The sequence below is a fragment of the Aquarana catesbeiana genome, linkage group LG02 (genome assembly GCF_042186555.1).
Source record: "Aquarana catesbeiana isolate 2022-GZ linkage group LG02, ASM4218655v1, whole genome shotgun sequence".
In the NCBI taxonomy this organism is placed as follows: domain Eukaryota; kingdom Metazoa; phylum Chordata; class Amphibia; order Anura; family Ranidae; genus Aquarana; species Aquarana catesbeiana.
This window is the reverse complement of record NC_133325.1, coordinates 124,737,406-124,764,953: the sequence shown is the minus strand read 5'-3', so window position 1 is coordinate 124,764,953 and position 27,548 is coordinate 124,737,406. Positions and strand designations below refer to the sequence as shown.

Genomic DNA, 27,548 nt, shown 5'->3' with positions numbered 1-27,548 from the left:
TGCATATCCTTTGTCATGCTTAAAAGCAGAATGGTGTCTTGGCGCCGGGCGTTGATCCCCTCACTTAAATGTGTTTGCTTTCTGAAGTTTGTCATGCAGAAGGTGAGACAGGGTTATGTTCTACTTATTATTCAACCAAAACTAAGTCAATTTAGAGCACAATTCATGTGGAAAAACTGGCAAAAATGCTTGATAAATGAGTTTATGCAAAGAAACACAATCTTTCACGTTAGTCAGATCGCTTTTCAAATGATTGCTTCTGGCTTTGATAAGTATGGCTACAATCAAAGCTGATTTTGGCTATTTCATGCCTCAAAATCCTTCTCCCCACCACTCTGCATTCTGACATGGGATCTCTAATGAATTTGTTCTGGTCAGTCAGTTATGGAATACAGAGAGCCGAGACGTGTGCACTGTTTATGGGAACTCGGTGCTTTGTGGTGGGGTGGCAGAGTATTTTTGTAGTCAGTTTTTGGCCCTCGTTTTGATAACTGTGGTTTGACCATAAGCAGTTTAGTTTGTGTCTATGACTGAAAATATGTTTTTCATTGCTCATGTTAGAGATTGTGTGTGTGTGTGTGTGTGTGTCTCAAATGCTAATTATGTAGTCTAGGGAAAAACCTTCAGTGTCTTTGGAATCAGATATGGGAGTACTTAGTTGAAACTGCATTTTTGTGTGCTCATGTTAGAGATTTTGTGATCCTGTCTGCAGTGATCTGTGAGATCATGTATGATCATGTCTACAGTGACCTATAGAATCATGTCTCTCTCAGTGCTTGGTGGAATAATCATAAAGCCTTTAGGCTGGCCATACACTGTTCGAACTTCATCTGATTCCTGATGAAGGTGTGAAATTTGCTTAGAGGATAGTCATGTTGGCTGCTCCCACTCACCATCCTTTGATTTGCAAAAATCAAAGGAGCCAAGCAGAAAATTGTAGGTTAAATATTGGCTATACAAAACTAGTGGCTTGCTCACAGCTGCTGTACTATATGTAAAGGGTGTATAATATTCTAGAAGTCCCAGTATCCTGGACCTGGGCCTACAATGAGACATGACAAATTTTGGTGCGGTTATGTCTATATGCATTGTAGCTACTTTTTGATATTTCATAAAGTTAATAGAGATATGGATATGCAACATGTATTTTAGGACAACATTGCTACTATTGAGGCAAAATTGGCACATGTCAACAATTCCTAAAATTCATATATACATTTTTGTGCAGTTTTATTTAATCACTTCCAGCCCAGAGCATGTATATATAAAATAGGGAAAATAATTATTTGATATCCTGCATCTTTTTTTGTAAGTTTGCCCACTTACAAAGAAATTATGGGTCTACAATTGTTATCATATGTGTATTTTAAATGCTAGAAACAGAGTATCAACCAACATCAACAGCCCTAAAGCATAATATTTCCACCTCCAAGATTGACTGTAGGGATGGTGTTCTTAGGGTCATAATCAGCATTTTTCTTCCTCCAAACACAGTAAGTCGAGTTAATGCCAAAGAGCTCAATTTTGTTCCCATCTGACCACAGCACTTTCTCCCAATCCCTTTCTGAATCAAAATTAAGCTCTATGGCATCAACGCGACTTGCCATGTTTGGAGGAAGAAAAATGCTGACTAATGACCCTAATGCCCTGTGCACACAATCGGACATTCTGACAACAAAATCGTGGATTTTTTTCCAACGGATGTTGGCTCAAACTTGTCTTGCATACACACGGTAACACAAATGTCGGAAATTCCAAACGTCAAGAACGCGGTGACGTACAAGACGTACGACGAGCTGAGAAAAAGGAAGTTCAATAGCCAGTGCGGCTCCTTCTGCTTGATTGCGAGCATGCTTGAGCTTTTGTGCGACGGACTTGTGTACACACGATTGGACTTTCCGACAACTAGTGAAGTTGTCAGAAAATTTGAGAACCAGCTCTCAAACATTTGTGGCCGGAAATTCCGACAGCAAATGTTTGATGGAGCATACACACGGTCGGACTTTCCGACAACAAGCTCACATCGAACATTTCTAGTCAGAAATTCCGACCGTGTGTGCGCGGCATAAGAACACCTGGGCCAATGGACGGGGCCATGTATTGTAAACTCTTGGATGAGAACCTTCTTTCATCAGCTAGATCACTGATGATGGGTCGTGGATGGGTCTTCCAGCATGACAATGACCTAAAACATACCACCAAGGCATCAAAGGAGTGGCTCAAGAAGAAGCACATTAAGGTCATGGGTTGCCTAGCCAGCTTCCAGACCTTATTCCTATAGAAAATGTATGGAGGGAACTGAAAATTTGAGTTGCCAAGCGACAGCCAAGAAACATTAATGATTTAGAGAAGATCTGTAAAGTAGAGTGGGCCAAAATCCCTCCTGAGATGTGTAAAAACCTGGTAACCAACTATAAGAAACATCTTACCTCTGTGATTGCCAACAAGGCTTTCTCCACCAAGTCATGTTTTTCTTGGGGATCAAATACTTATTTTACTGAATTGCAACTCAATTTAAAACATTTGTATCATGTGTTTTTTTTTCTGGATTTGTGGTTGATATTCTGTCTCTATCATTTAAAATGCACCTATGATAAAAATTATAGACACTTTTGTAAGTGCGCAAACTTACAGAAACTGCAGGGAATCAAATAATTATTTTCCCCACTGTACGCCTTCGGGAGCAAGTAGTTGGATATACAAAACCCCACATGCGTGTTGTTTTTGTGGACTAAGTGGTGTCAGCCCTTCCGTACTCACCCCCCTTCTTCCCCTTCTACAACATAGAGTGTAATAATTTTGTAACCCCAATATAACAACTAGGAGGGCTCATAAAACTTTGTGGTAACACAGGACATATGCACAAAACAAAGGACAGCTCTGAATTTTTGAGATGACCAACAGATTATTTTTTTATTTAACAAATGTAACCATACTTTCAATGCTTTTTTTTAATGGACAAAAAGATAGAAAATGAGGGAAGTTCGTTTTTAGGGTGTACACTTTAGAGCAGAACTGCACTGCATCTGAGCACAACAAACCAAAAACTCTTTTAAATTCATTTTTATTATTCAAAGCAAACTTGCCCATCAATTTATGTTGCCATGCTTTTTTTTTTTAAGGGCAGGTGATTCATGTAGCATTTACTTCCTTGAATCCATCTGCGCTTGGCTCAAGCATGCAGGCAGGAGTGTGTGGTTAGGTGAGAAAACCACTCCTCGCCTCCCTGAAGACTCTTAAGATGTATGACATCATTTTGCCTAGGCCTGGAAATCAGGAAGTAACTGAAGAAATGTAAAAAAAAAAAAAAGTTTAAAACAAGAAAAAAATTATATACCTTCCTATCTATTTACTATTGCAAGCAGCATAAGGATTGACGGAGAGAGTTAAGTTGTGCTTCTTGTAGACTGCAGCTATGTCCCTAACGCACTAGCGACTCCGCTTGTACTCAGCTACATGGCTTTGCTCTGATATACATGAACATAAGCCCCTTGACTCCCATTTATGTTGAACTAAAGTTGTCATGTGCAATCACAAGTCTCTGTAACATGCCAGTTGTTTACTTTATTGTGTTGCAGAATTACACTGCACTGCAAGTACATTACAGCACATGTTCACCATAGAGTTGTATGGGAACCATCCTGTAAGTGTAGCACATTAGACAAATGCTTTGCCTCTGAAGAGATGCTTCCTTGCTCACATACATGAGTTGTAGGTAGCCGTGATGGAAAATCAAGACCAGGTCTGCTTATCAATGGTTGAGATTAAATAGAATAGTTTGGATGCAGTGGCAACTTTTTTCTTTTCTTTTAAATCTCTGTATCTTTATTTGTAATTCCTTTCAGGCAGCAAAGTAAACCTTGTGAAAATAACTGCCACAGCATCCAGCCCCCGAGATACTGCCCTGGCTGCTGTTATATGCAGTGCCTTGTCAACGGTGCTATTAGCCCTGCTCATTCTTTCCGTTATCTATTGTAAGAGGCAGTTCATGGAGAAAAAACCAAACTGTGAGTATTCAAAATTCTATAGTTTGTCTTGTTTAAATGAGATGGTATTGTAAATATTTTCCTTAATTAATTTTTTTCTTATGGCTAGGACTAAGGAACCCAAAAAAAGTTATGCTGTAACGAATAAATATTGTATATTCAAATTTGTTACCTTGCAGTCAGTAAATGATGTGTTAAGGCCCCATTCACATCTCACATAGTGGAAGCCAAGCTTTTACTGTTTGCAATTTTTTTGTTTTTTAAGCACGATTTACACGTTTCTTTGTGCTGCGTATAGGGCAACCCATTCACTTTCATTGACTGCCCTATGCATGTTTGTTGCCCAAAAGAAGCCCCTGCCCCTTATTTGGCAACAGGCTTTGTGCAATTTTTAAAGGCTCATTTTGCTGTAAATTATGTGCAACAATTGTAGCAAAATTACACTTTGCTTGGGGTGCCCTTAAGAATGAATGGCAACCAAACGCGCGTTGTGCATTTGGAATTGTTGACAGAATCACAGCAATTCTGCCGGTGATTCCAAATTGCCAGATGTGCCTAAGGCTTTCCACTGTACTCAACATCTTCCCTTTTTGGAAAAAAAAAAAAAACAGCCTACAGAGCTCAGTAGCTTAAGCTGCATTTTTTTTCTTTTTATTAAAGATGCTGTTTATTGCAGTAAAGAAATTTCTTCCAAAAATATACAAAGGAAGCCTCACAGTCCTTACATATGTGACCGTGGTAAATACCACAGTTACATTGGTGACAGTACATATAATCCAATCTATTCACATCCTAAAAAGTATGGAGGGAGTGTATTCAGAGTTGTGGTTTCTCTAGCACTATGTTGGGGTTAGGTCTTAAGAGGGAAACAGGAACAAAAGGCCTTATTGAAACTCTTTGAGGATCCTCCAGTAGTGTAGGTATTAATCTGCAAATTACACAAACAAGTGAATGAGTCAGCAGTGAATAACTGCTGTGCTCTCCTTGGAAAACACACAGTGCTCTGGCATTCCTTTGTCATGTAGTACATGCTTATTTTTAAAACAAAGATTGTGTATATAGTATAAAAACCGATATGTTACATATATGTATTGCTTTGAAGTGCTTCAGGAAAAAAAAAGACATTCCTTATTTGATTGGGTCTTCGCTGTTCTATTCCTCAGGATCCTTGGCACTCCTGTCCATACAAGTACCACTTTTCTTGCATTTGCATTACTTTGGTCAGACTGATCCAACCAGTGATTCTTATAAAGAGCCGTTAGACCTAAGGCATCCAGTTGCGGTACTGTATACTGCATACTAAAAACGTTATGCGTTGGGAACATATGTGATTAGTCAAGGAAAGGTTTGTTCATTTTTGGAATAAAATATCTTGCCTTAGTCATCTGACTGTGGGAACAGTCAATCAGGCAGGTCTGGTAACTTGTCCTGAGCACTTTTATTCCCCTGATGAACACGATCTGGTATTTTCTCTTCTAGCCCACCAGTACCCCTGTCCCTTCCACATATATTCATGTTAGGTGATGTTAGGTCAGCAGAGCTAAGGTACATAGAGTGTTTTTGGTTCATCACACCACTTTCTCTAGAAGAAGAGCAGCACATAAGCAGCATGTCTGTGTGTGTGTGTATATATATATATATATATATATATATATATATTGATCTTGAGTAGAGTACAGTGTGGGATTGCACATCAATGTTTCCATGTGTTTGTGTGATCCAGGGTCCAGCAGATCTCAGGAAGTGCAGTACGCAGGCTCAGAGCTGTCATGCCTGGACAGACCTCAGCTCACCGAGCACACACACAGGACGTGCTGTCATTGCCAGCAGGAGCCAGCACAGGCTTGTGGTAAGTGATAAGTGTTTGCTTGGTTTGTTTAACCTATTGAGAGGTGCAGCACAGAACACAAAGGAGCTGACTATTCCATTAACATTGCATATTATTCAGCTGAACACATGGAGGTTACTGCTGCCATTGTTTAATCAAGATGAAATTTAGGTTGCAGAAGTCATAAGATGCTGTAACAGGTTAGAACCTTTTACTTTCCTATTATATTTACTGGTCATAGTTATAGAGCACTATTTTTCACTTAGCCTGCAATTAGAGAGCACCATTTATTACATAGTCTGGTGTTATAGAGCGCATTTTATTACAGAGCCTAGAAATATAGAGCACCATTTATTACGTAGCCTGCAGTTATAGAGCACGTTTTATAGAGCACAATATATTACATAGCCTGGAGTTATAGAGCACCATGTCATATGTAGCCTGGACTTATAGAACACCTTTTACTACAAAGGCTGAAGCTACAGAGCACTGTATATTATATAACATGAAATTATAGAGCACCATGTATTACATAGCCTGAAGTTATGGAACACAATTTATTTATAGAGCACCTTTTATTACATAGTCTAGAAATCTAGAGCACCATTTATTGCATAGCCTGGAGTTGTATCACAATTTATTACGTAGTTGTATCACCATTTATTACATAGCCTGGAGTTGCCCTTTAAAAAATAAAATAAAAATTTGAATTAAAACAAATTCTGGAGCTGCTGACTTTTAATAAAAGGACACTTGCCTGTACAGGAGTCCAGCGCTGTGAACACCCCCCCCCCCCAACCGCTTCATTGCCTGTCTTCGGGTCCCCAGTACCAACATGTTTACTGGGGGCATTCCTTGCGGCTTCACAGCCAGCTGCCCACTGCACCTTGTGAATGGTCCTTCAATCTTCTAATCTTCTGGGACCTGTGACATGTCCCAGAAGGTTGAGAGCGGAGGGGAAGAAGAACTTCCAGTGGATCACCACAGCGATTCAACCGGAAGTGGGAGCAAGTATCTGTCAAAACCAGGTACCTGCTCCCCCCAGAAGAGTGTGAAAAGTAGAAGAGGAGGGGGTAGGAGGGCATAAAGCGGAAGTTCCCCTTTAGGGTGAAGTTCTGCTTTAAGCTGTCCATATATTGTATGAATTTTGTAGACAGTGGGTGTCCCTGTTGGCAGCCTCCTACCGGACATCCTTTACTGAACCATCCACTGAACAGCACCTGCATCCAGTCAAGTACAGCTCCCATGTGGATACTTTGCTGGTCAGTATAAGCAGCTGTTAAAGTACAATAGCCGCAGCTGGAGTTTCATCCATCCACTCTGTATCAGGTGGATGGAGGAATCTGTTAGATTTTTTTTTTCTCACCATAGATTGAAAAAAAAAAAAACCAAAAAATATATGTATATGGCCAGCTTTATAGAGCACCCCTTATTGGACAGCATGGAATTATAGAACACTGGTTATTACATAGGCTAAGTTATACAGCACTGCTTGCTAGACAGCCAGCAGTTTTAGCACAGTAGAAATGTCTGTGATATTAGTGTGTGTACATCTTCTGTTTTGGCACATCCTTATTTATATTGTTTTTGTTTTTAGGTCCCGTTCATTTGATTCCATCACTGTGTTGTGAGGAGACTTACAGCATTGAGCATGGATGTGTATTTCGGTCTCACAGCACACTCTATGATGGGTAAGGATATATTTTAGTAATATTATTATTATTATCATCATTTATTTTGTTTCATAATTTCCTGTAGCACTCTACAAAGTGATAAAAACAAGAGAGAATATTTGTTTTATCACCAATAAATATTATTCCATTGACACTTGCATGTAGTTAGTTATATAGCAAGTACATTTATGGAAATAAGAGATTACTATTTGAAGCATTGCTCCAGGCAGTGTAGACATACCCATGTAAATTATATCATAAAAGGACTTTGTAAGTACCTGAAATATCACTTAAAACTTGCTCCTGACCTTCTCACTAAATGCATCATCAATACGACATTAGAGGAGGGCCAGTTTGTGTCTGGAAACAGTTTTCTATAAATGTTCACATTTCAATTAGTAAATTTGCATGTTTATGCTTATAGGGGAGAACTCTGCATACACCCTCCAGCCTGCCTTTGTGGTTTGCGGGACAGTAGCCTGTTAGACCTTCCATTAGGTACACATATCCCATTTGACAAAGGCTCTGCTGAGGGATTAGTCTTTGATGGATACCCTGAACCCTTAACACTTTTCGCAGTTCGTTCTGCACTCCTATGACCTGTTTTTAGCAGGCTGAAGGCTGATGTCACAGAGCTGGTCCAGGCTCAGGCAAGATCGCAACAATAAAGTCAGGATCTGCACACATGCCTGGACTGGCGAGTCTCTGAGAGGCTGAGCTGGCTGCTCCTGCCCCCTCCACAGCCCAGCACTACAGTGAGCGAGGAGGGGCAGAGCAGAGAGCTGTGACCGACAGTCACCAGCTCTCTGCTCAGGGAGTTCTGAGAACCCAGCGATTGGCACTCGGTTCTCAGTTATGACATGATAATGAATGCGTATCAAACCACAAAGATGGCCACGGGTGACATCATACGCAACTCCTCCTCCCGTGTGCGTTTACGTCCGTAGGCGGGACTTCTTCAGCGGATCATTAAATAATATCGATTTTCCTGTTTTTCGATAATGGCGTCCTTGTCTTTTGAGAATTTTATTTGCTTTTTTGTTTTAGGGTATGTAAACTCTAACAGTGAACTTCTCAAATTTGGTCCATTTTGGTCTATTAAATATACCATTGAAAGTGTTTTGTTTTATCTGTTTAATAGCTGCAAAAATACCTGTTGATTCTGCCAGAAATCTTGTGAGCTTATAGCTTTCTGTATCGTTTGCCTTTGCTGCACTTTTATCAGCTAAAATTGTTTCCAGCTACACAGACTAAAAAATGCCTCCACCTGTGCACTGGAAGAATAGAGTAGAGGGAGGTGTTCTATAGTCTTCCCTATGGTGACCGCACTCCAGAGATACAGTACAGCAGGGCTCAACAAATCCCAGGCACCAGGTCATCATGGCAACTAGAAATTGCTGCCCGTATGCTTCCACCGAACCCCCCCAGCTATGAATCGCGGGCGCCACTTGCACATCTGCGGGCCCAGGACCAGCAAAGGGGGTGGGGCCAGGCAGAGGGGATGGAGGAGAGCAGACACATCCTCTCTCCTCCCCTTTTTGCTGCTGTTGCTGTCCCTGTTGACAGTTTTCCCAGCCACCAAGTCCAGAAAAGAATGTAATGCAGTGTGATGTCATTGCATTACATTCAGGAGTTTAGGGGAGACACTTAGGGTAGTGAATAGCTCAACACCAAGTTCACTATATGGACCAATTATGTATAAGTTACATGTTGATCATATCCCCTTAATCTCCTCTTCTCAAGAGAGAATAAGTCCATGCCTCTCTTAATACAAGAAAGGACTTTGCTCACTTTGGAAACCGCAGCTTGGAATTGCATGCTATTATTGAGTTTATGATCTATCAAAACCCCCAGATCCTTCTCCACTATGGATTCCCCCAGTTGTACTCCCCTAGTATGTATGATGCATGCATATTCCTAGCCCCCAAGTGCATAACTTTGTTACATATTAACACATATTACGCATGTTAAATATTAAGGTTTTTTTTTTTAAAGATATTTATATTAAACTTTTGTGTCAACATGCACATACAAAAGGTAGTAACTTTGGTGATTCACAGCATTATAATATTGCATATGTACACTGAATTGCATAATAAACAGTTTTCATGAATCCTGTCTCCAATATTCACTAATATGAATTACCATGAACGTACAGTATATAATTTTTTGATTATTATATCCATCAGGTGCGTGTGTCCCCATTTTTGTATATTTTCCTCTGTTGGGGTCATTGCCTACAATGGGATCAGAGGTATAGGTAGTTTCTGCAGATGTTAGTTCAGCTTCCAGTTCCACAGTGTGTTGCTGTGTATTCTTACGTAGAACGCCAGTGATAGACATAAAGGTACCACTCAGCGTGGATTTAAAGGCTTCCCATTCAGTAAGCGGGTCCACTGTACCCATATTTTCGGTCCAGTAGTTCACTATACTCTTTCCACATTCCCCCTGTACTATCTCATCCTCCAACCAGTATGAGTTCAGGCGCCACACACTTGGGCCGTTTCCTGGGAGGAGAAGGAGATCCACCGTCAAGGGAGCATGGTCCCACACTCCCCTAGATAAGTATGATATGGCAGATACCATCGGGAGAGTATCCCGTGTGCCAAATGCCAGGTCTTTCCGGGACATGGTGTGAAAAGAGTCCAAAAGGCAGGAAAATTGGCACTCATCCAAATGTTTCCACCTCCATATCTCGGTAAGCCCATGTACCTGGGCCCAGTCAGTGAAGGAGTGATAGGATTTACCCCCGCCCCCCCAGATGGTCCGTGGCCGGGCTCATTACTGCATTAAAATCGCCTATATATAACAGTGGGCCTGGAGGCCTAGACAATAGCATAAGTGACAGTTTTACCAAAACATCTGCAGAAAATGGGGGAGGTACATAAACTGTTACCAAGGTAAATGTTACTGAGGCAATCTGAATCATGAGGACTACATATGGGTCTGTTTTTATCTGTACAACCTCTGCATGTAGAGATTTGGCCAGCAAAACTGAGACCCCTCTGGAGTAAGCTGTGTGCATAGCATGAAAAGATTGAGCCAGCTAGGGCAGCTTGAGGGACCTTGTTTTTGAATCAACCAAGTGTGTTTCCTGGAGACAAATAATGTGGAGACTTTGCTTTTTTAGGACTGAGAACACTACGGAGCGCTTCTGAGGCAAATTCAGTCCCCTAGTGTTCCAGGAAATTATTTTTAGTGATCTAGCCATGGCACAATAATCGGTATAAAGTATATACCCGAGGGCTAGTGGCACTGGCGCACCGTTGCATGCCAAGCCGCTCGGGGTATACACAGCTAGAGACACGCAGTAACAGGTATAAGGCACAATTCAAGTTAAAGCAGCATAAATACATATGAAAAACCAAAGTGCAAAAACAGAAAATGTTCAAAAACCTGGCCAAAAATAAGGTAAGCCAAAAAAAGTGGAAGTTCCTAAAAAAACCCTGTACCCCCCTCCCTGCTCGGCCATCCCAAACATAGGAGGCCTTGGATCCCTGAATATAGGAAATAAAAACTTCACTAAGTGAAGAGAGAACTGTTCCGTGGACTTGCCACTTACTGGTGTGGGGGTTTGTGGTGTCTGGTAGGGCTCCCGAACCACAAAAACGGGAAATGAGGGGAAAAAAATGACTCAGTATTGAAGCGGTCCGGCTTCAGGATAGTCAGCACTTGCTGTTGAAGGGATGCAGGAAGGATAGATTAACATAGTGACATCATCAGCAAAATGGATTTGGCTTCCGTAAACGAAAAGGTTTTGGTCTGAACTGGTTCAACTTGAACAGGTTATAAACATTAAGGTTCTAGTTCTGGAACTACTAGGATAAAAGAAGGGGGGTTGCACTTTACTCCAGGATCAGAGATTAACAATGGGTGACATTGTGTAAGGGCCCCTTTTTCTTCGCAAATACATGGTAGGTGGTGAAACCCCCATTCAGCAGCGAGTAAAGATATGCGGGAAGCTCAGTGGTTTGTGTTCAAACTGCTCTGCGTCATGGTACATTACCATACCGATTGTTCAGCCATGCCATAGCTTCTTTAGGGTTGGTGTAGAAGTGAGCCTTGCCATAATGGATAATGCGCAGTTTGGTGGGAAAAAGCATGGCAAAAGGGAGGCCTTCTGTGCGTAAGCAATTTTTTTACTGCTGCGAAAGAGATGCGTTGTCGCTGAACATCAGCTGAAAAATCAGGGTACACTGAAATGGTGTTTCCATTATACTTCAATGGGCCTTTCTCTCTTGCAAGACGCAGAATGGTGACTTTGTCTTGAAAGTTAAGGATCCGTGCGATTATGGAGGTTCATATTAAGGTTGTGATGGAATCTTCCCACACTCCGCTCGAGTGCTTCCGTCAACATACCGCTTCCTCCAGTCTGAACATAGATATCAGATATTATAGCTGCCTATTGCAAACAAGAACTAGGCATGACTCGTTTGGCTGCAGAGCTGGAACTCTTTATTTGAAACTCAGACACATACTTTTATATCCCACAGGAGGACATCCCCCCTCCTGATCTTATTACCCTAACAATACAACCTGTACACAGGAATATAATTACCATAATCAACATATACTATTTAATTCCAGGTCAGACTTGCCGGCTTCTAGCTCAGAAAGTACAATACACATTATTACAATTATAAACACATCCCTCAATAGTTTGCTAGAAGACAATAGGTGACACAATAACAAATAACCATGGGACAGACAAGCTCCACAGAAAACACATAATATCTTACACAGACAATAGCAGGAGACCCCAGTAACAGACTGTCCGGCTCCTACCTACAATAGTCTGAGGCAAAGCTCATACAATGTTCCATCATTCTGATACAGTGGAATTTATGTATCATAGATTTCTTGAGGGATATTGTTCATAAATATTACTGTCCCATTTGAGGTATTCCAACCACATTCTTAGCGTCCAATAAAAAGTTGTCCAATATTTGGTCGGTCACCCTGTGCCCCTAATAGACACAGGGTAACTTACACATAGGAGGGGCATGGGGAGCTGAGACAGGGGTTTCCTAACCTGTCCAAGGTAAGCTGGGTTCCACAGACCTCCTGCCCAAAGTGACTCCTGTCACAAACGTGCACACTGGAATGAGAGCAATAATCCTAGCACCAAACCTCCTTTGTCACGACATGTTCATTGCATTACGCTAAAAAAAGCTTTGTTAGTTAAGAAAAAAAACTGCCTCCTAACTAGAGGTTGATAGATATGTTTTTCTCTCTGGCCGATGTCGATATTTAGAAATCGGGGAGGTCGATGGCCGATATATGATGGATGCCGATTTTTGCGGCCGATATTTTAGGACGATTTTTCCTCCCCCCCCATCTAATAAACTCACCCACTCCCACTCCACTCCCCCCTGCTTGCTCCTTTCACTCTACCACACACTTGATGTCCTCAGTACAGATGGCACTGGTTGGCACTGGCAGGTGGCTCTGGTTGGGACTGACAGGTGGCACTGGTTGCCACTGATTGGCACTGGCTGTGTAACTGAGTGCAGAGAGAGCCCAGCTGTCAAAATTCAGCAGTGATGTTGGGGGTGGGCGGGACCCAGCAGCTATCAAACACCAGCCAATAATTGGGCTGCTTAAGAAAGGGGGCGGGGCCACATACACCTAGCGACCCGCCCAGATCCCATCCTCCTTGTGTTTGATAGCTGCTGGGTCCCGCCGACCCCCGACATCAATGCTCAATTTTGACAGCTGGCACTGGTTGGCACTGGCAGGTGGCACTGGTTGGAACTGGCAGGTGGCTCTGGTTGGAACTGACAGGTGGCACTGGTTGCCACTGATTGGCACTGGCTGGTGGCACTGATTGGCACTGACAGATGGCACTGATTGGCACAGGCAGGTGGCACTAGTTGGCACTGGCAGATTTTACACTGAGCCGATATAGTGTAACTGTGTATGAAACTGACATATGTAATTGAATGCAGAGAGAGACCAGCTGTCAAAATTCAGCGGTGATGTTGGGGGTGGGCGGGACCCAGCAGCTATCAAACATCAGCCAATGATTGGGCTGCTTAAGAAAGGGGGCGGGGCCACATACACGTAGTGACCCACCCAGATCCCATACCATTGGCTGGTGTTTGATAGCTGCTGGGTCCCACCCACCCCCGACATCAACGCTCCATTTTGACAGCTGGTCTCTCTCTGCATTCAGTTATATATGTCAGTTTTACACACTCAGCGGCTGAGAAAAGAAAAGAAATGTAGCCACCACATCTAAGGTCTAGTAAGCTGCAATATATTACATTTTTTTTTCTGTTGCAGAGGGGAATGTATGATGTGTCATTTGCATTGTAAACTTAACAAAAAGTGCTACTTATTGAAGTGCGCCCTGTGGCATGGCTGTTTAATATGTAATGTGATAGACTATTGAACCTTACACAAGTATGAAAGTCATTCTTGTTAATCTTTGCTTTTTCAGAAATGATGATTCTGTAGCAGACGTGATCCCAACATTCTTTGGATCCACTTCACACTCGGCCTGTGAAGAGCTTGCAGAAACTTGGCCCCTTATGCAAACAGCTCCTGGCAGTGATAGCAGTCCTGTGTGTGAGCCACATCCGGAGCCTATAGCAGGAAGCACAGACTCTTGGAATAGAGATAGCGGGAAGCCAAGTCTCTTCCACACAAGCAGTGTGCACAACATCAATGGAGAGATTCTGGGGGGACAGACTTCAGAACATCTTCATCTACCAGAGCTTGATTCCTGCCGAACAGCTGAAGAAAGCCATACAGAGAAAGAACAGCCTGCCTGCAGCCTGAATGATAAACAGGTGATTTGGCTTAATCAACTGATGTAATGTTGCAAGCTTAATCAACTCCCCCTATAAAATATATAACTAGTCAAGAAAGGATGCCCTGGCAGCCAATGTAAACAGTAACATCTGCTGCATAACAATTGTCACGTAGTAAATAACTAATTATATGTAAGCAGCGATGTACAGGACTTTGAGGGCTAGTTAACACTTGTGTTATTCCTCTGAAGAGCAATCTATGGTGAATACATTTTTAGAGGGCATTTGACAGGAGGTGAGGAGACATTATGTTGCCCCCTCACTGCCTGCTGTAACCACTAAAAGCCCACATCACCATGCACTGCCCACTGAATACGAAATGGGGGATAGTTTTTGACGCACCCAATGTGCATATCCCTGTACAGCTATGTTTGAAGCTTGGGGGGGGGTGCTAAAACTGTTTCAACAACCACTCCTCTAATTGCAAGTGTTAAATAGGAAGTAAAGCCTCTAAAAAAAAAAAATACACCCTGCAAGACAAAGGCATAATGAGCTAGTATGCATAGCATACTAGCTCATTATGAATTACCTCCGACACCGCCATCTTTCTTATGGGTATCGCGGCTCCGGCGCTGTGGCTGGCCGGAGCCGCAATGACGTCACTCCCGCGCATGCGCGCTGGTGCCGCCACTAATGGCATGATCGCCGTTAGAAATGGCACACTCAGTGCGCCCGTGGCCGATGTCTACGGCGCATGCGTCGTAGACAACGGTGCCGCTATTTCTGCAAATATCTCCTAAACCTTTTAGGTTTAGGAGATATTTGTTACACCTACATGTAAGCCTTAATCTAGGCTTACCTGTAGGTTAAAGTGGTTGTAATGGGTTTACAACCACTTTAACTAGGCCTGAGAGTGCTCTTAATGTGCAGTCAGCTACTGTTTTTGCTACAACCATGTACCTTACTATATAATAACTCAGTTGTCTTGCTAAACTGCATAATCCACTCCCCTTTCCTCATCTCCACAACATTTTTTGTAATCCAAATCAACATGATGCGATTTTCTTTCCCTCCACCACGGGTGGAAGGAAAAAAAAATGCTCAATTAACCCATCAACACAGTTGATGGAGGAATACCTCCTTCAGTGCTATTGTGTTCTGCTGGTGCGGGAAGCCTTTCCGTCTGGCAGAACACAATTACTGGTAGCGGCTATAGCTGCCGGCAATAATCGCATATAAAAAATCCAACAGGCTGGTTGTACCCAAGCTGATCGATGAGTCGACTTTGACGCAATCAGCCTGCCTGTAGCTGGATCGAATCTCGGCTGGTCCCTGCTGAACAGGCTAAATTTCGATCCATGTATGGACAGCTTAACCCCTAGGCGCCGACAGTACACAAATATGCGGCTTCTCGGCAGGTGGTCCTTGGCACCAAGCAGCCGCATATTTGCGTGGCAATTAGCCGAGACAGCTGTGCGAGCGTGCGCCCTGCGCGCTCCCGACACTTTTGCTGGCGGCGGTCACATGATCATAAACCCTGCCCTGCCTCCCGGCATCTGAAACCTCTTAAAGGGTCGGGAGGCGCCGGCGCAAAGGGGTTAAGATACAAACATATGAGGGCTAATTATAATCCTTGAGATAACACAAGAAGAGTGAACAGGACACAAGACAACTCTGAGGCTCCGTACACATATAGGCTTTTTGAATCACGGGTGGAATCGCTGCAATTCTGCCCGTGATTTCAAAATTTGCTTTTAAAATATGAAATTGCACATCAGCGTGTTCATGTGGCATTAATTTCAGTGGCACCTAAAAACGCGGTGCAATTCTGACAAGATCGTCCCGCAAACCAAATTGTGCTGCAGTTACGCAAACCAAATTGCGCCACGCAGATCACCCCAAAAAAGTCCTGGAAGTTCTTTTGGGCAACATGCGATTTGGTTTGCGCGACTGCATCGTAATTTGGTTTGGGCGACAATCGCGGCAGAATCATTTTTTAGAAATGAATGTCACCTGAACATGCTGATGTATGATTTGACATTTTAACAGCGTGTTTTGAAATCGCGGACAGAATTGCGGCAATTCCAAACGCCAATGTGTGAACAGGGCCTAACTTCCTGAGCAAAAAAAAAGCATCCAGCACACCAAAAGAGAATCTCAAATATTTACTGAGATGTCAAAACTGTCAATGTGGTTTTCATTCAGCAAAAATCCTACATATTGTAATGAAAGCTGTTTAATATGTCTGGGATTCCATTCAAATGACAGGTCTGAACAAAATTTTAATGGCTTTCAATGGAAATTCGTTGACTCTCTGGGCCAATTCACACCAAAACGTGGTGCGGGAAAGACCCATTCTGTGCGTGTTTCTCGCACCGTGCATGAAATGAACTGCCTTTGTGTTCTGCTACGGGTGCCAATGAAATATTAATAACACCCCAAATGCAGATTACATGGCACGGCAGTACCATGAGATTTGGTGCGGTGCATTTTTGAAAAGTAGCGAATGCACTACTTTTTCCGCCTTGTGGTGCGATTTGCAGCCCATTCGAATAAAAGGGCTGCAAAATCACTCCGCATGGGAGTGCACAGGAACATGGACAGCATTCCTGTGCGATTCATTTGTGAGCCGGCCATCCATGATGGCAAGAAAAAATGTTCTGACGAATGGCTTTTCAAAGTTTCAGTATGAATGTCCGATCGATAGTCTAACCATGTATGGCCCGCTTTAGTTTAACAATGGTGTTGACCTTGCTGGATCAAAACATTATGACATGCAGTATAATGAGAAGGAAAAGATTATGGGGTGCTAGAAAATATGTTAACAAACATATGAGAATGAACTTTTTTTTTTTTTATACGTTTATAGCTGAACCTTATTAGTGGATTATATTTTACTATGGAACATGAGCCACTAATACCATTTGACATTCACCCATATAAATTAGTTTGGTGCTTTCAAAGTTTTAATTCCCTGAATGCAAGATACTTACTTGTATCTGTTCTTAATCTTTTGTGCCTCTAGTCTGAACATGTTCCAAGGAGATCAGTCTTCCAGTAATGTTCTTCTTCCAGTAAATCCTTGTGGTTTGTGTGCCTGATAGTATACTATTTCTTCTTTATATGGTATGTTTATTCAAAGCAAGAATAACTGTTACCTTGCTCCATTTTTTTTCAGCTTTCTTATTGAACGCAAAGCAAATAAAAGCTGAAATCCAAGCTCAATGAAAACTGTTTAACTAAGGGAGTTAGGAATTTTGTGTGAATATTTACTTCAGTCGTCCAATCATGTGAAAACAGAAATTAGCTTTTTTACATGACTTGTTAAGGGTCCTTTCACACAGTTGGATCGATCGGGTCCGCCTGTCAATTTTTCAGGCAGACCTGATCAGACCCTCCAGTCTCCTCTGTGGAGTGGCGGGTGTCAACGGACATGTGTCCGTTGACACTCGCTTACATTTGATCTGATCCTATCTGCTAAAAACAGAAGGATGGGTATCTGTTCCCCCATCCCTCTGACTGGATCGGATCAGATGGCAGTCAGGTGTAAACGGACAGGCAGTACATTTACATCTGACCGCCCATAGAAGAGAGTGTCTATGTCCACTCTGCATAAGTGGAATGAACACAGACCCAGCCATCTGCCTGAAGTCCACTTGCTCAGTCTGTCCGCTGATCCCCACTGAGCAAGTGGTCTCCAATTGCGCCCGCCCCGTGTAAGGGGCCTAATAAAAGCGGAACTATTCTCACATCGCTGTGATGCCCCCAGAGCTCTCTACCAGCCACTGACATCTTCAGCCCGGTGACTTCCAGGTATTAATCCCTGGCCGTTTCAATTAGCCAGGCCAAGATGATGTCACTTCTGCGCATGCGCGGGAGTTTAGTAATTTCAGCATTGCATGCCCCTTTTCTGCATTAAAATTCTTGCCTGTTTGCATTTCTTTTTTTTCTTCGAAGTGAATAATCACACACTTTTTTCAGATTCATAAAAAAAGATTTAAAAAAAGATTTAAAAAAACAACAACCACAAAGGGAGAACTATGTAAATTTAACTCATTATAAAATCATTTTTGAAATGGCAAAAATAAGTCTGTATTAATTACATGCTTATTTTTTTTTTTTTTTTAAGGAAACATCCTTTGCTGTCTTCGGCTTCATTAATGCAGGTCTGTGCATTGCTGTAGCTTCCACAGCGATGCACGGACCTGCTAGTGGGCGTGTCCAGTGTTGGGGGCAACTACGTCATAACTGGAAGTGACATAGCTTTTGTGTTTCCATAGCAGTGGAACGCCATCAGTCCCGTGGGCATTACGTCACTTCCCTCCTTCCCTAGCCAAGTGCAGTGGGTGGACGGAAGGAGAAGCTGGAAGGGGCACAGCTTTCTACTGACTACAGGAGATACAGGTATGCTGTATACATGCCCACTAGTACATAGTTCCCAACCATCAACAAGGACCGGACAAATTTTGAATAGTCTATGACTGTTCCTGTTTGAGAGCAGTCTATTTAATAAACAATTCCTCTTGAAGGGGACTGTTGGTAATTTTTTGTTTGATCAGTGTATGCATCCAGTTGGCTGCAGCACTGATCAGTGTATTCAGTGTTTTGATCAACAAAAACAATGATCCATCTATAGCCAAGCAATATCACAGTATGCACAAAGTCAACCCTTATCAGCTTTGATGGGGGGACGGGGGGGCGATGACTTCTCGACACATTTATTCCTCAACACGTTTCCCAGGCCAAATAGCCCGCTTCTTCAGGAGGAGTACAAAGCAAAGTGTCTATAATGTAAATCAAAGTCTAGGAATGAACTGATATTTGTTGCTTATTGAACAGATCTAACAAAACACTTTTTCAATTGTGTATTTACCAGAGCAAAATGAAGCAGAAAAGAAAAAAAAAAAAAAAAAAGAAGTAAAATTCATGGTTAGGGTTTCCATACACTTTAATAAATGGAAATATACATAGAGTACCATGCCTGCACCCTGAACCTGCAATGGTTTCTACATCCAACAATCTGTGTCACTGCCGGGGTTAATGTTAGTTGCCTCATCTGTGCACATGATCGAAGATGGTAAACTGTAGAAGACATGAACTGTAAAATAACTCCTGATTGCTGAACTTTTGCCAAGTTGAAAATTCTGCACCTTGCTTGATGCCGCAGGCTGGATTCCAGCCTCTTTTTACTGCATTACCAACAATGGTACCTGTTGTGTCTTCAGTGACAGGAAAACTATAATGATTTTATTTATCCTGTGTAAAATGTATCGGCGACTTTTATAGCACAAGAAGGTTTAGCCATTTATTTTCTCTTTAAAGTGATGTTAGGAAAGTTGTAAGCGCTTAAGAATCCGAAGCATCTAAGTTTAGCACTTCCAGGAATCTCCAATTACAGTTTTCTGCACTAAGAGGTCTTTTCTTATGGTTTAGGATTAGGATGCCTGTACACTTTATCTCAGCGTTGGTACATTTAGTTCTTTAAGTGAAATGGTAATTAAGTACCTCTTAAATATGGAAATCGAAATGTGGATTTTTTTTTCTTAAAGAGGACCTGTCCCTGTTATCTGTCTGATGCATGTTATAATAATGTGTTTACAAAAATAGATAGTTGTCTCACACTAAACATTTTTCGAATGTTTTATAGAAGAGATTCTGTGTTTCCTCCTAAACATGCTTGCTGTCTATTAGTATTTTATTTTAAAGCTGAATTGAAAGTTTGCATAATTACATTGGTCCATCTTGGACCAATGTTCTGTAAGTATGCATGTGTCATATCTTGTAGGACAGCGCTTGGTGTGGTACCCAGAAGCAATCACTGTAGTAGCAGTGCCTACTACAGTGATTTCCAGCTTCCACAGGGATTGGCTAGGTATGACATATGCATATTTACATATTCCCCACTTCCACTGGGAGCCCCACATTTGGCGACAGGGATGAGTGAAGTTAAAATTTCTCACTTTACCCAAATGTGTGTGATAATTGGAACATTTCAGTGAACTTGTCATTTTGGTGAAATGTATTGAAGACAGTTTACCAGTAAAAAGCCGCCTTGTGTACACATCCAAAAGCCTTGAGACATATTGGATCTGATGTTAGCAGCTGCAGCAGAATCAGAACTGTCATTCAAGTGAAACTCTATAGTATTCTTCTTCATTCCTCACCCCAGCTGCTACATAAAAAGGATATGTAGTGAGGTGAGTAGAGGGTCGGAGGAGCATGACCAGCACAAACAGTAATTAGACACTCCTAGAGAGAGCTATGACATGGCAGGAGGGAAGGGAGGGTGTTCTAGGGCAGGGGTCTCCAAACTTTCTAAACAAAGGGCCGGTTTACTGTCCTTCAGACTTTAGGAGGGCCGGACTGTGGCCATCGTGAGTACAAAATGTCCCATTGCCAGTGGGAGTATACAATCCCCATCATTGGTGTCATTGGTAGGAATTGTGCCCCATCATTGGTTTCATTGAGCCCCATTGTTGGTGCCATTGGGAGGAACTGTGCCCCATCACTGATGCCATTGGTAGGAAATGTGCCCCATCATTGGTGTCATTGGTATGAATTGTGCCCCGTCATTGGTTTCATTGGGTCCCATTGTTGGTGTCGTTGGGAGGAACTGTGCCCCATCATTCATGTCATTGGTAGGAAATATGCCCCATCGTTGGTGTCATTGGGAGGAAATGTGCCGTTCATTGGTGTCAGTGAATAAAATAGCATTCCGAGGGCCGGATAAAAGCAAGCAAAGGGCCGCATCCGGCTACTGGGCCGCAGTTTGGAGACCACTGTTCTAGGGTATTGACTCTTCCTGAAATAGTCAAATGTGTTAGCAAATTGAAAGAAACATTGCAAGCCAATTTTTTTTTTCTGGAAGGGAAAAACACTGCAAGGAAGCATTTACAACACATATTGCCAAGTATTGTGGTATGCTGTATAGTGCATTTTGTTGGCATTTTGAATGGCACTGCAACATGCTAGAATGTGTATGAAGTGTTGCAGTGCTTTCTGTCTAGTTATTTATAAATGAATAGAAGTTACAACATTTTTTCTTTTTTTTGCAGGAATGCTGAAGGATCGTTTTGCACAGTGCTGGATTCAGTGTTGGAAATGCTGAAGTTAATCAAGACCTAATTCTGAATTAATTCCATTGGAGAGCCCCACTTCTAGATTATCTTCATGAAGAGTGACTTGTTTGTTTATGGGTGGAATTTTTTTATCAAGACGAATAGCCTTGATCGCTGTACTGAAGGTCACATTGTGGATGAACCTGACTGAGATTGCATTCCGCATCCACGTCTTGCAGATCAATGTCTAGATTCTCTTCATATAGACTGGATTGAATTATAGATCGGCCTCACAAGAGGTCAGCCGTTCGGTTCTTAACACTGAAACTTCTTTCTGGAGCATGAATTTTACATTCATTTGATAGAGGCTCAACATTATGGAGATTAGACCCTAAATCCTCTTCATGGAGACTGAATTGCATTGAAGTGAACCATCGACATTTTTTGTTTTTGTTTTTATTTTTATTTTTTTAGAACATTTGGGTACGGTACCTGGAGCATCAATTTTACATTCACTTCATGGTGACCAAACTCTAGATAAACTTCATGGGGACTGACCCATAAATCGACTTTATAGAGATCCGTTTCATGGAGACAGAACCTTATATCAACATTTTGGAGAGCCATTTCATTACAGACTAAACCATAGACCCACTTCATATAGAAAAACATTTTTTGATCTACTTAATGGAGATTTACTTAAATGCATCTGAACCCTATAACCACTTCTTGGAGTCTGAACCCTAAATCTACCTATTATTTACTTATAGGGGACAATTTCTAGATCCACTTATTGTAGCACAACATTTAAATCTTTTACTATATACACTCTGGTATTACTTTACCACTGCTTTACTATTTGTTTGGAAGTTGTGGTTACTTCTCTAGATTAAATATGACCTCCTCTGTGTCCAGGATTACCTGTTAATCCATTTCATGCCACACACTGGCAATAAAACAATGGACATATTCTATTGCATCTATTGTCAAACAAAGAATATCCATGAAAAAAGAAGTTCAGTTCAAACTGATCTCTGATGGTACACACGGTAGTTCTTGGCCATCCCCTATTTACCAAAGACACCTAAATTACAGTTTGGTAGGACGTGCAGCTGAAAGTGTTGTGCGTTTTTCAGATTACAGAAAGAACTTCCGTTTGTGATGGACGTGTACTGTATATACCCATTAGCACCTCCCTTCCTTGCTGGTTAGAATATTAAACATAGAATTGGCTATTGCGTTTACCAAATGCACTTTTTTTTTTTGTTTTAGAAATTATTGATTAAATGTTAAATCAACATGACAGGTTGGCTAGGTGAGTTAACTTTTTTAACTCCCTTTTTAAAATGCATTATTGGAGATTTAAGTCACAAAAAAACAATCTAAGCAAACACATAGGTTATGAAATTAAAAGCCACTTTTGTGGTTGAGTGAGGCACATACGTGAAGTGGTGTTTCTACTTCCTGTTTGTAAGGATGCATTTTCCTGATTCCTTTTGCAACAGGGTTCTGCAGGAACAACTAAATCTGGCTATAAGCAGAGTGACTTTCAGCCAATCCCTTCTGAATCTGTCAACATTTACTCAATGGGTGGCTCTGTCAGCACCCAACTACCTTGACAAGAGGGTTTTTCAATCAACTTTTTCACGAAGGAGCTCGGCAAGAAAATTCTTTTGTGGACAATGCTGGTATCCAGTTGAATGATGGCACTGGTGGGTTACTCTGACAGTAGCGATTGCCTGAAATAGCAAAATCATGGTAACAACCAATTTGTGCTAGGATCTACCTTCTTTCCGTTATGCACTACATGTGGTACAGAAAGCTACCTACCACTTCAAATGCTGAAAGTGTAGAAACTGCCATCCACCTGACTACTTAACATTGCCTAAATGACCCAGCTTATGATTTTTCATACATGTCTGTAGTGTTGGACCTGAGTAATAAATGGCCCAGTCAATGTACCCAGCACTATCCTAATTGTGTGCTAATTTTAAAACTACCATGTTAGTGCATTGGACAAAAAACATGAGATTGAGGCACTGTGGACTTTCATGGTACCACCATAGACTGAACAACACAACACAATATATAGATAAAACCAGAATATTTTATTACAAAGTATAACATAAAACGAGTATCTAAAATTTTACAGTAATGACTCTTTCCAAGCTGGATTGATGGTATACAGCACCCCAAGCAGAACGGGAGGTCTGAAACAATTTTATCCAGTGCTTCTCAACATTTTTCAAGGGTTTACCGCATTGCATCGGTACTCTTGATGTACTGAGTTAAACGGAGTGTGTATAGTCTGCCGGGTTTGCTGTCCTCTGACCTGCCATTGGTATGTTTACTGTATCCCCAATTCATTCATTAGTATTTTAAGTAGCCAAATTTGATGGTTACAGCCCGGATTAAGAATTTGCTTTGTGGTTCTTGGAAAACATTAGAGCTTGCAGTTCTAATGGATGAAACCAAGAGGAAGGAGCATTGTATGTGTTTTTGTTCCATGTGAGGAAATGTTGCAAACCTTGTAATTTTAATGTAATATAGGCTTGTGTGTATATTTATATATACCCATATTGAAAGTGACACTTGACTTAATCTAATACACTTTTGATAAAGTTATTACAGTTGTTAGGAGTTCAGCAAAATATTTTTATTTTTTACACCCAATTCAAGTTTAAACTTAGATCATTTAGGTTAGTTTTATGTTCATATGAAAAATGAATGTCTAATACACAAGTTGAAGTTCCTGTGTGCTTTGATAAGGCCTCTGCTCTGAGGCACAGGTAGTACAAACTGAAAGCAGAATTTTTATAGCACCTAAAAGATTTATGATAAAAAGATATATTCATGTTTTAACACATTTTGGGATCCCTGGGATTATGCCAAAAAGCAGCATACTCACTCTGTTCTATATAGAAAAGACAGAAGCAACACACTGAGCACTTAAAGGGACACTATTATGAGAGGATCATGGAGGCTGCCATTGATGAACGCTCCTTTTAATGCTTGTCGTCAGGATTTTTCTAATTTAGTCTGAGTAACTCATCTGAACCAAGTGTAGAAATAATGAGGTTCGACAGTCATGCCTTTTCTGTGGCTGTGATTCAAAGTACTTATAGCGGAACTAAACTCTCCTATCCTATACAGCCAAGGAAGCTGCTATCTTGGCCTCTGTTTGATCTAGAGTTGCCATGATGCCCCATATGTGATCAGCTATGACACCAGACATTTTATGGCTTGACAGTTTAGTTGAGAGCTAACATTAGCACACTAGTAATTGTAACAGAATCATTCAAAATATGCCTCGAGTGTAACTGCTTTGGGGAAGATGATAAATCTGTGGATTTAGTTCCACTTTAAGACACAACTAGGCAGCTAGTCTTTTTAGACAGACGAGCAATGGCAGTTCTCCAACTTCCATCGTGATAGTCACTTTAAAGACACCCCTATAACAAATGCACTCAAATGGCCTACAGAATCAACTTGCACGCATGTATCTTAATACAAAATACACTTTATTATTACCAATTGGTATCACCCAGAAACAAGATGGAATACAAATATCAAAAAGCACTATGTGATACAAATATGTATTCCCTCCTGTTTTATGGGTGATACATAGTTACATAGTTAGTCAGGTTGAAAAAAGACACAAGTCTATCTAGTTCAGTGGTTCTTAACTCCTGTCCTCAGTACCCACTAACAGGCCAGGTTTGCAAGATAACTGAAATACATCACATGTGACATCATTTGCTGCTCAGTGATTGCAGTATTCTAGTCTGCATCTCCCCAAGGTAATACTTAAAATCTGACCTGTTAGTGGGTCCCGAAGACAGGAGTTGAGAATCACTGATCTAGTTCAACCTATAAAAGGTAAAGAGAAAAAAAATATACAATCCCATATACACAATCCTATACCCGCAGTTGATCCAGAGGAAGTCAAAAAAACCCCAGCAAAACATGTTCCAATTTGCTCCACCAGGGCAAAAAATTCCTTCCTGATCCCCCGAGAGGAAATCGGATATTCCCTGAATCAACTTTACCTATAAATGTTAGTATCCAGTTAGGATATGTACATTTAGGAAAGAATCCAAGCCTTTATTAAATCGATCTACTGAGCTGGCCAGAACCAGCTCTTGAGTCTACTCCACATTTTCACAGCTCTTAATGTGAATAAATCTGTATTTGGACATTAAATCTTTTTTCCTCTAGACGTAAAGAGTGCCCCCTTGTCCTCTGTGATGACCTTAAAGTGAATAACTCAACACCAAGTTCACTATATGGACCCCTTAAGTATTTATACATGTTGATCATATCCCCCCTTAATCACCTCTTCTCAAGAGAGAATACATTCAGGTCCTCTAATCTTTCCTCATAGCTGAGCTCCTCCATGCCTCTTAACAGTTTGGTTGCTCTTCTGTGCACTTTCTCCAGTTCCCTGATATCCTTTTTGTGAACTGGTGCCCAAAATTGAACTGCATATTCCAGATGAGGTCTTAATGATTTGTACAGGGGCAAAATGATCTCTCTCTCTCTCTCTCTCTCTCTCTCTCTCTGAAGTCTATACCTCTCTTAATACAAGAAAGGACTTTGCTCGCTTTGGAAATACTAATTGGTATTAATAAAGTATCTTTTATATTGGAATAAATACTTGGTGGGTTGATTTTATAGACTTTTTGAATGTATTTGTTGTACAAATTCGTATTTTAAAGAGATGGTCAAGGCTTTTTGGACATACTTCTCTGGAGGGTCATTTGTGCTCTCCTGTGACCCAGAATCAGCCAGCAGTGGGTTAAAGCCTGCTATCGATTGATGTCATAGAGCCGCTCCAGGCTCTGAAATGATCTCGACCATATTGTTCAGAATCCACCCAGCTGCCTGTTTGACAGCTGGCTTCAGCTCCTGCACTCAGCTGAGAGCCGAAGTCAGCTGCACCTGCCTCCTCTCCTGCCTGACACTCCAGTGAGCACTGGAGGGGCAGAGCAGAGAGTGGTGCCTGTCAGCCACCACTCTCTGCTCAGAGCTGACTGAGAACTGAGCATTCAGCAGTCATGTGATCCCTCAGGTCTTGGGGTTAGAGTTGGGGACTGATTCTGCAGAATAGAGGTATGTGCGTTTTTTTTTTTTTTTTCTTTTTTTCAATAACCCTAAATTTCTCCTTTAAGCTGACGAGTCCCCATTGAGTTTTTTTTTTTTGTATATTCTACTTAAATATATTATATAGCAGCTCAGAAGGTTTTCACTTCCTGAGTGACCTTCTCACCATCCCTTCGTGTTCCCCTTCCATTACCAATACAGACAGGACTGGGTAATACCTTTGCTCACTCTTCACAGAGAAATCCCACAGTTCAACACCTCCTGTTCAAGATCTGTAGCAAACGTTCAGGGAAAGCACTGTTATGAGAGGGCCACTATACACACATTATGATTTTTATAAACCGGTTTATAAGAAGGTGCTCAATAACAGGGTTCTGTATGTTACAGATTTAATAATTCATTAACACAGAGGATAATTTAAACAAGGGGGCCCAGAGCTATAAGTAATATTTCCAACATATGACATCCTTTCCAGTATTTCCATAAAAATAAATGACCAATTGTCAAATTGTTATCTCATATGGCGGTTTGTTATATGCTGGTTTGTGTATGGATGTCAGTAATTCTACGTATGCAGTATAAACCTGTCAGAGGGGATAATTGTGTCCAATAAATAAGAGAAACCAACTGGATTCATATCTGCACTGCAAAGTCACATTTGGAGAATAAAAGTTTGAATCTAAATGGCTGCTAAGAGCTGTAGAGTGCAGTTGTTTCCTTAGACAGTAGCATAGCAGTTCTTTTAGTAAGAATCTGTCGCCAGGCCATTTCAACAAAAATCTTTCAATGAGATGATATGTGCATGTAATGTATATTGTGCATGTTATTCACCTGTAAAAGCTTCCCTGGTGTAGACTTCTAAAAGCTCTCCAACTGCTGCTGGGTCATATCGTGGATATGATATCAGTAACCCCAGCAGACTCAGAGATGTCACTAAAAGTGACACTATAGTTTCCCCTTCGCTCCTCCCCTACTGCTATATAAAAAGTTATGTAGGGAGGTGAAGGGAGCATGGAGGAACTGGGCTAGCACAGGTATTATTTAGACACTTCCAAAAGAGGGAAGGCCTATGGCGTGAAAGGGGGGAGGGGGGGGGTGCGAGGGAAATGACTTTATCCTTGAGTAGTCAGATTTTCTAGTAAGTC

At 41.4% G+C, this 27,548-nt stretch overlaps 1 protein-coding gene across 1 annotated transcript in view; it reads left to right on the top strand.

The window, feature by feature from the left end:
• The window catches only part of TNFRSF19 (TNF receptor superfamily member 19), a 183,712-nt gene extending 157,268 nt beyond the window's left edge, over positions 1 to 26,444 (top strand). Inside the window, exons 6-10 of the mRNA XM_073613435.1 lie at positions 3,846 to 4,007; positions 5,710 to 5,835; positions 7,412 to 7,505; positions 13,930 to 14,281; positions 21,298 to 26,444. Of these exons, the coding sequence (XP_073469536.1) occupies positions 3,846 to 4,007; positions 5,710 to 5,835; positions 7,412 to 7,505; positions 13,930 to 14,281; positions 21,298 to 21,306 (743 nt within the window). The 3' untranslated portion in view covers positions 21,307 to 26,444. The remainder of the gene's footprint in view (positions 1 to 3,845; positions 4,008 to 5,709; positions 5,836 to 7,411; positions 7,506 to 13,929; positions 14,282 to 21,297) is intronic.
• Positions 26,445 to 27,548: the final 1,104 nt, after the last annotated feature.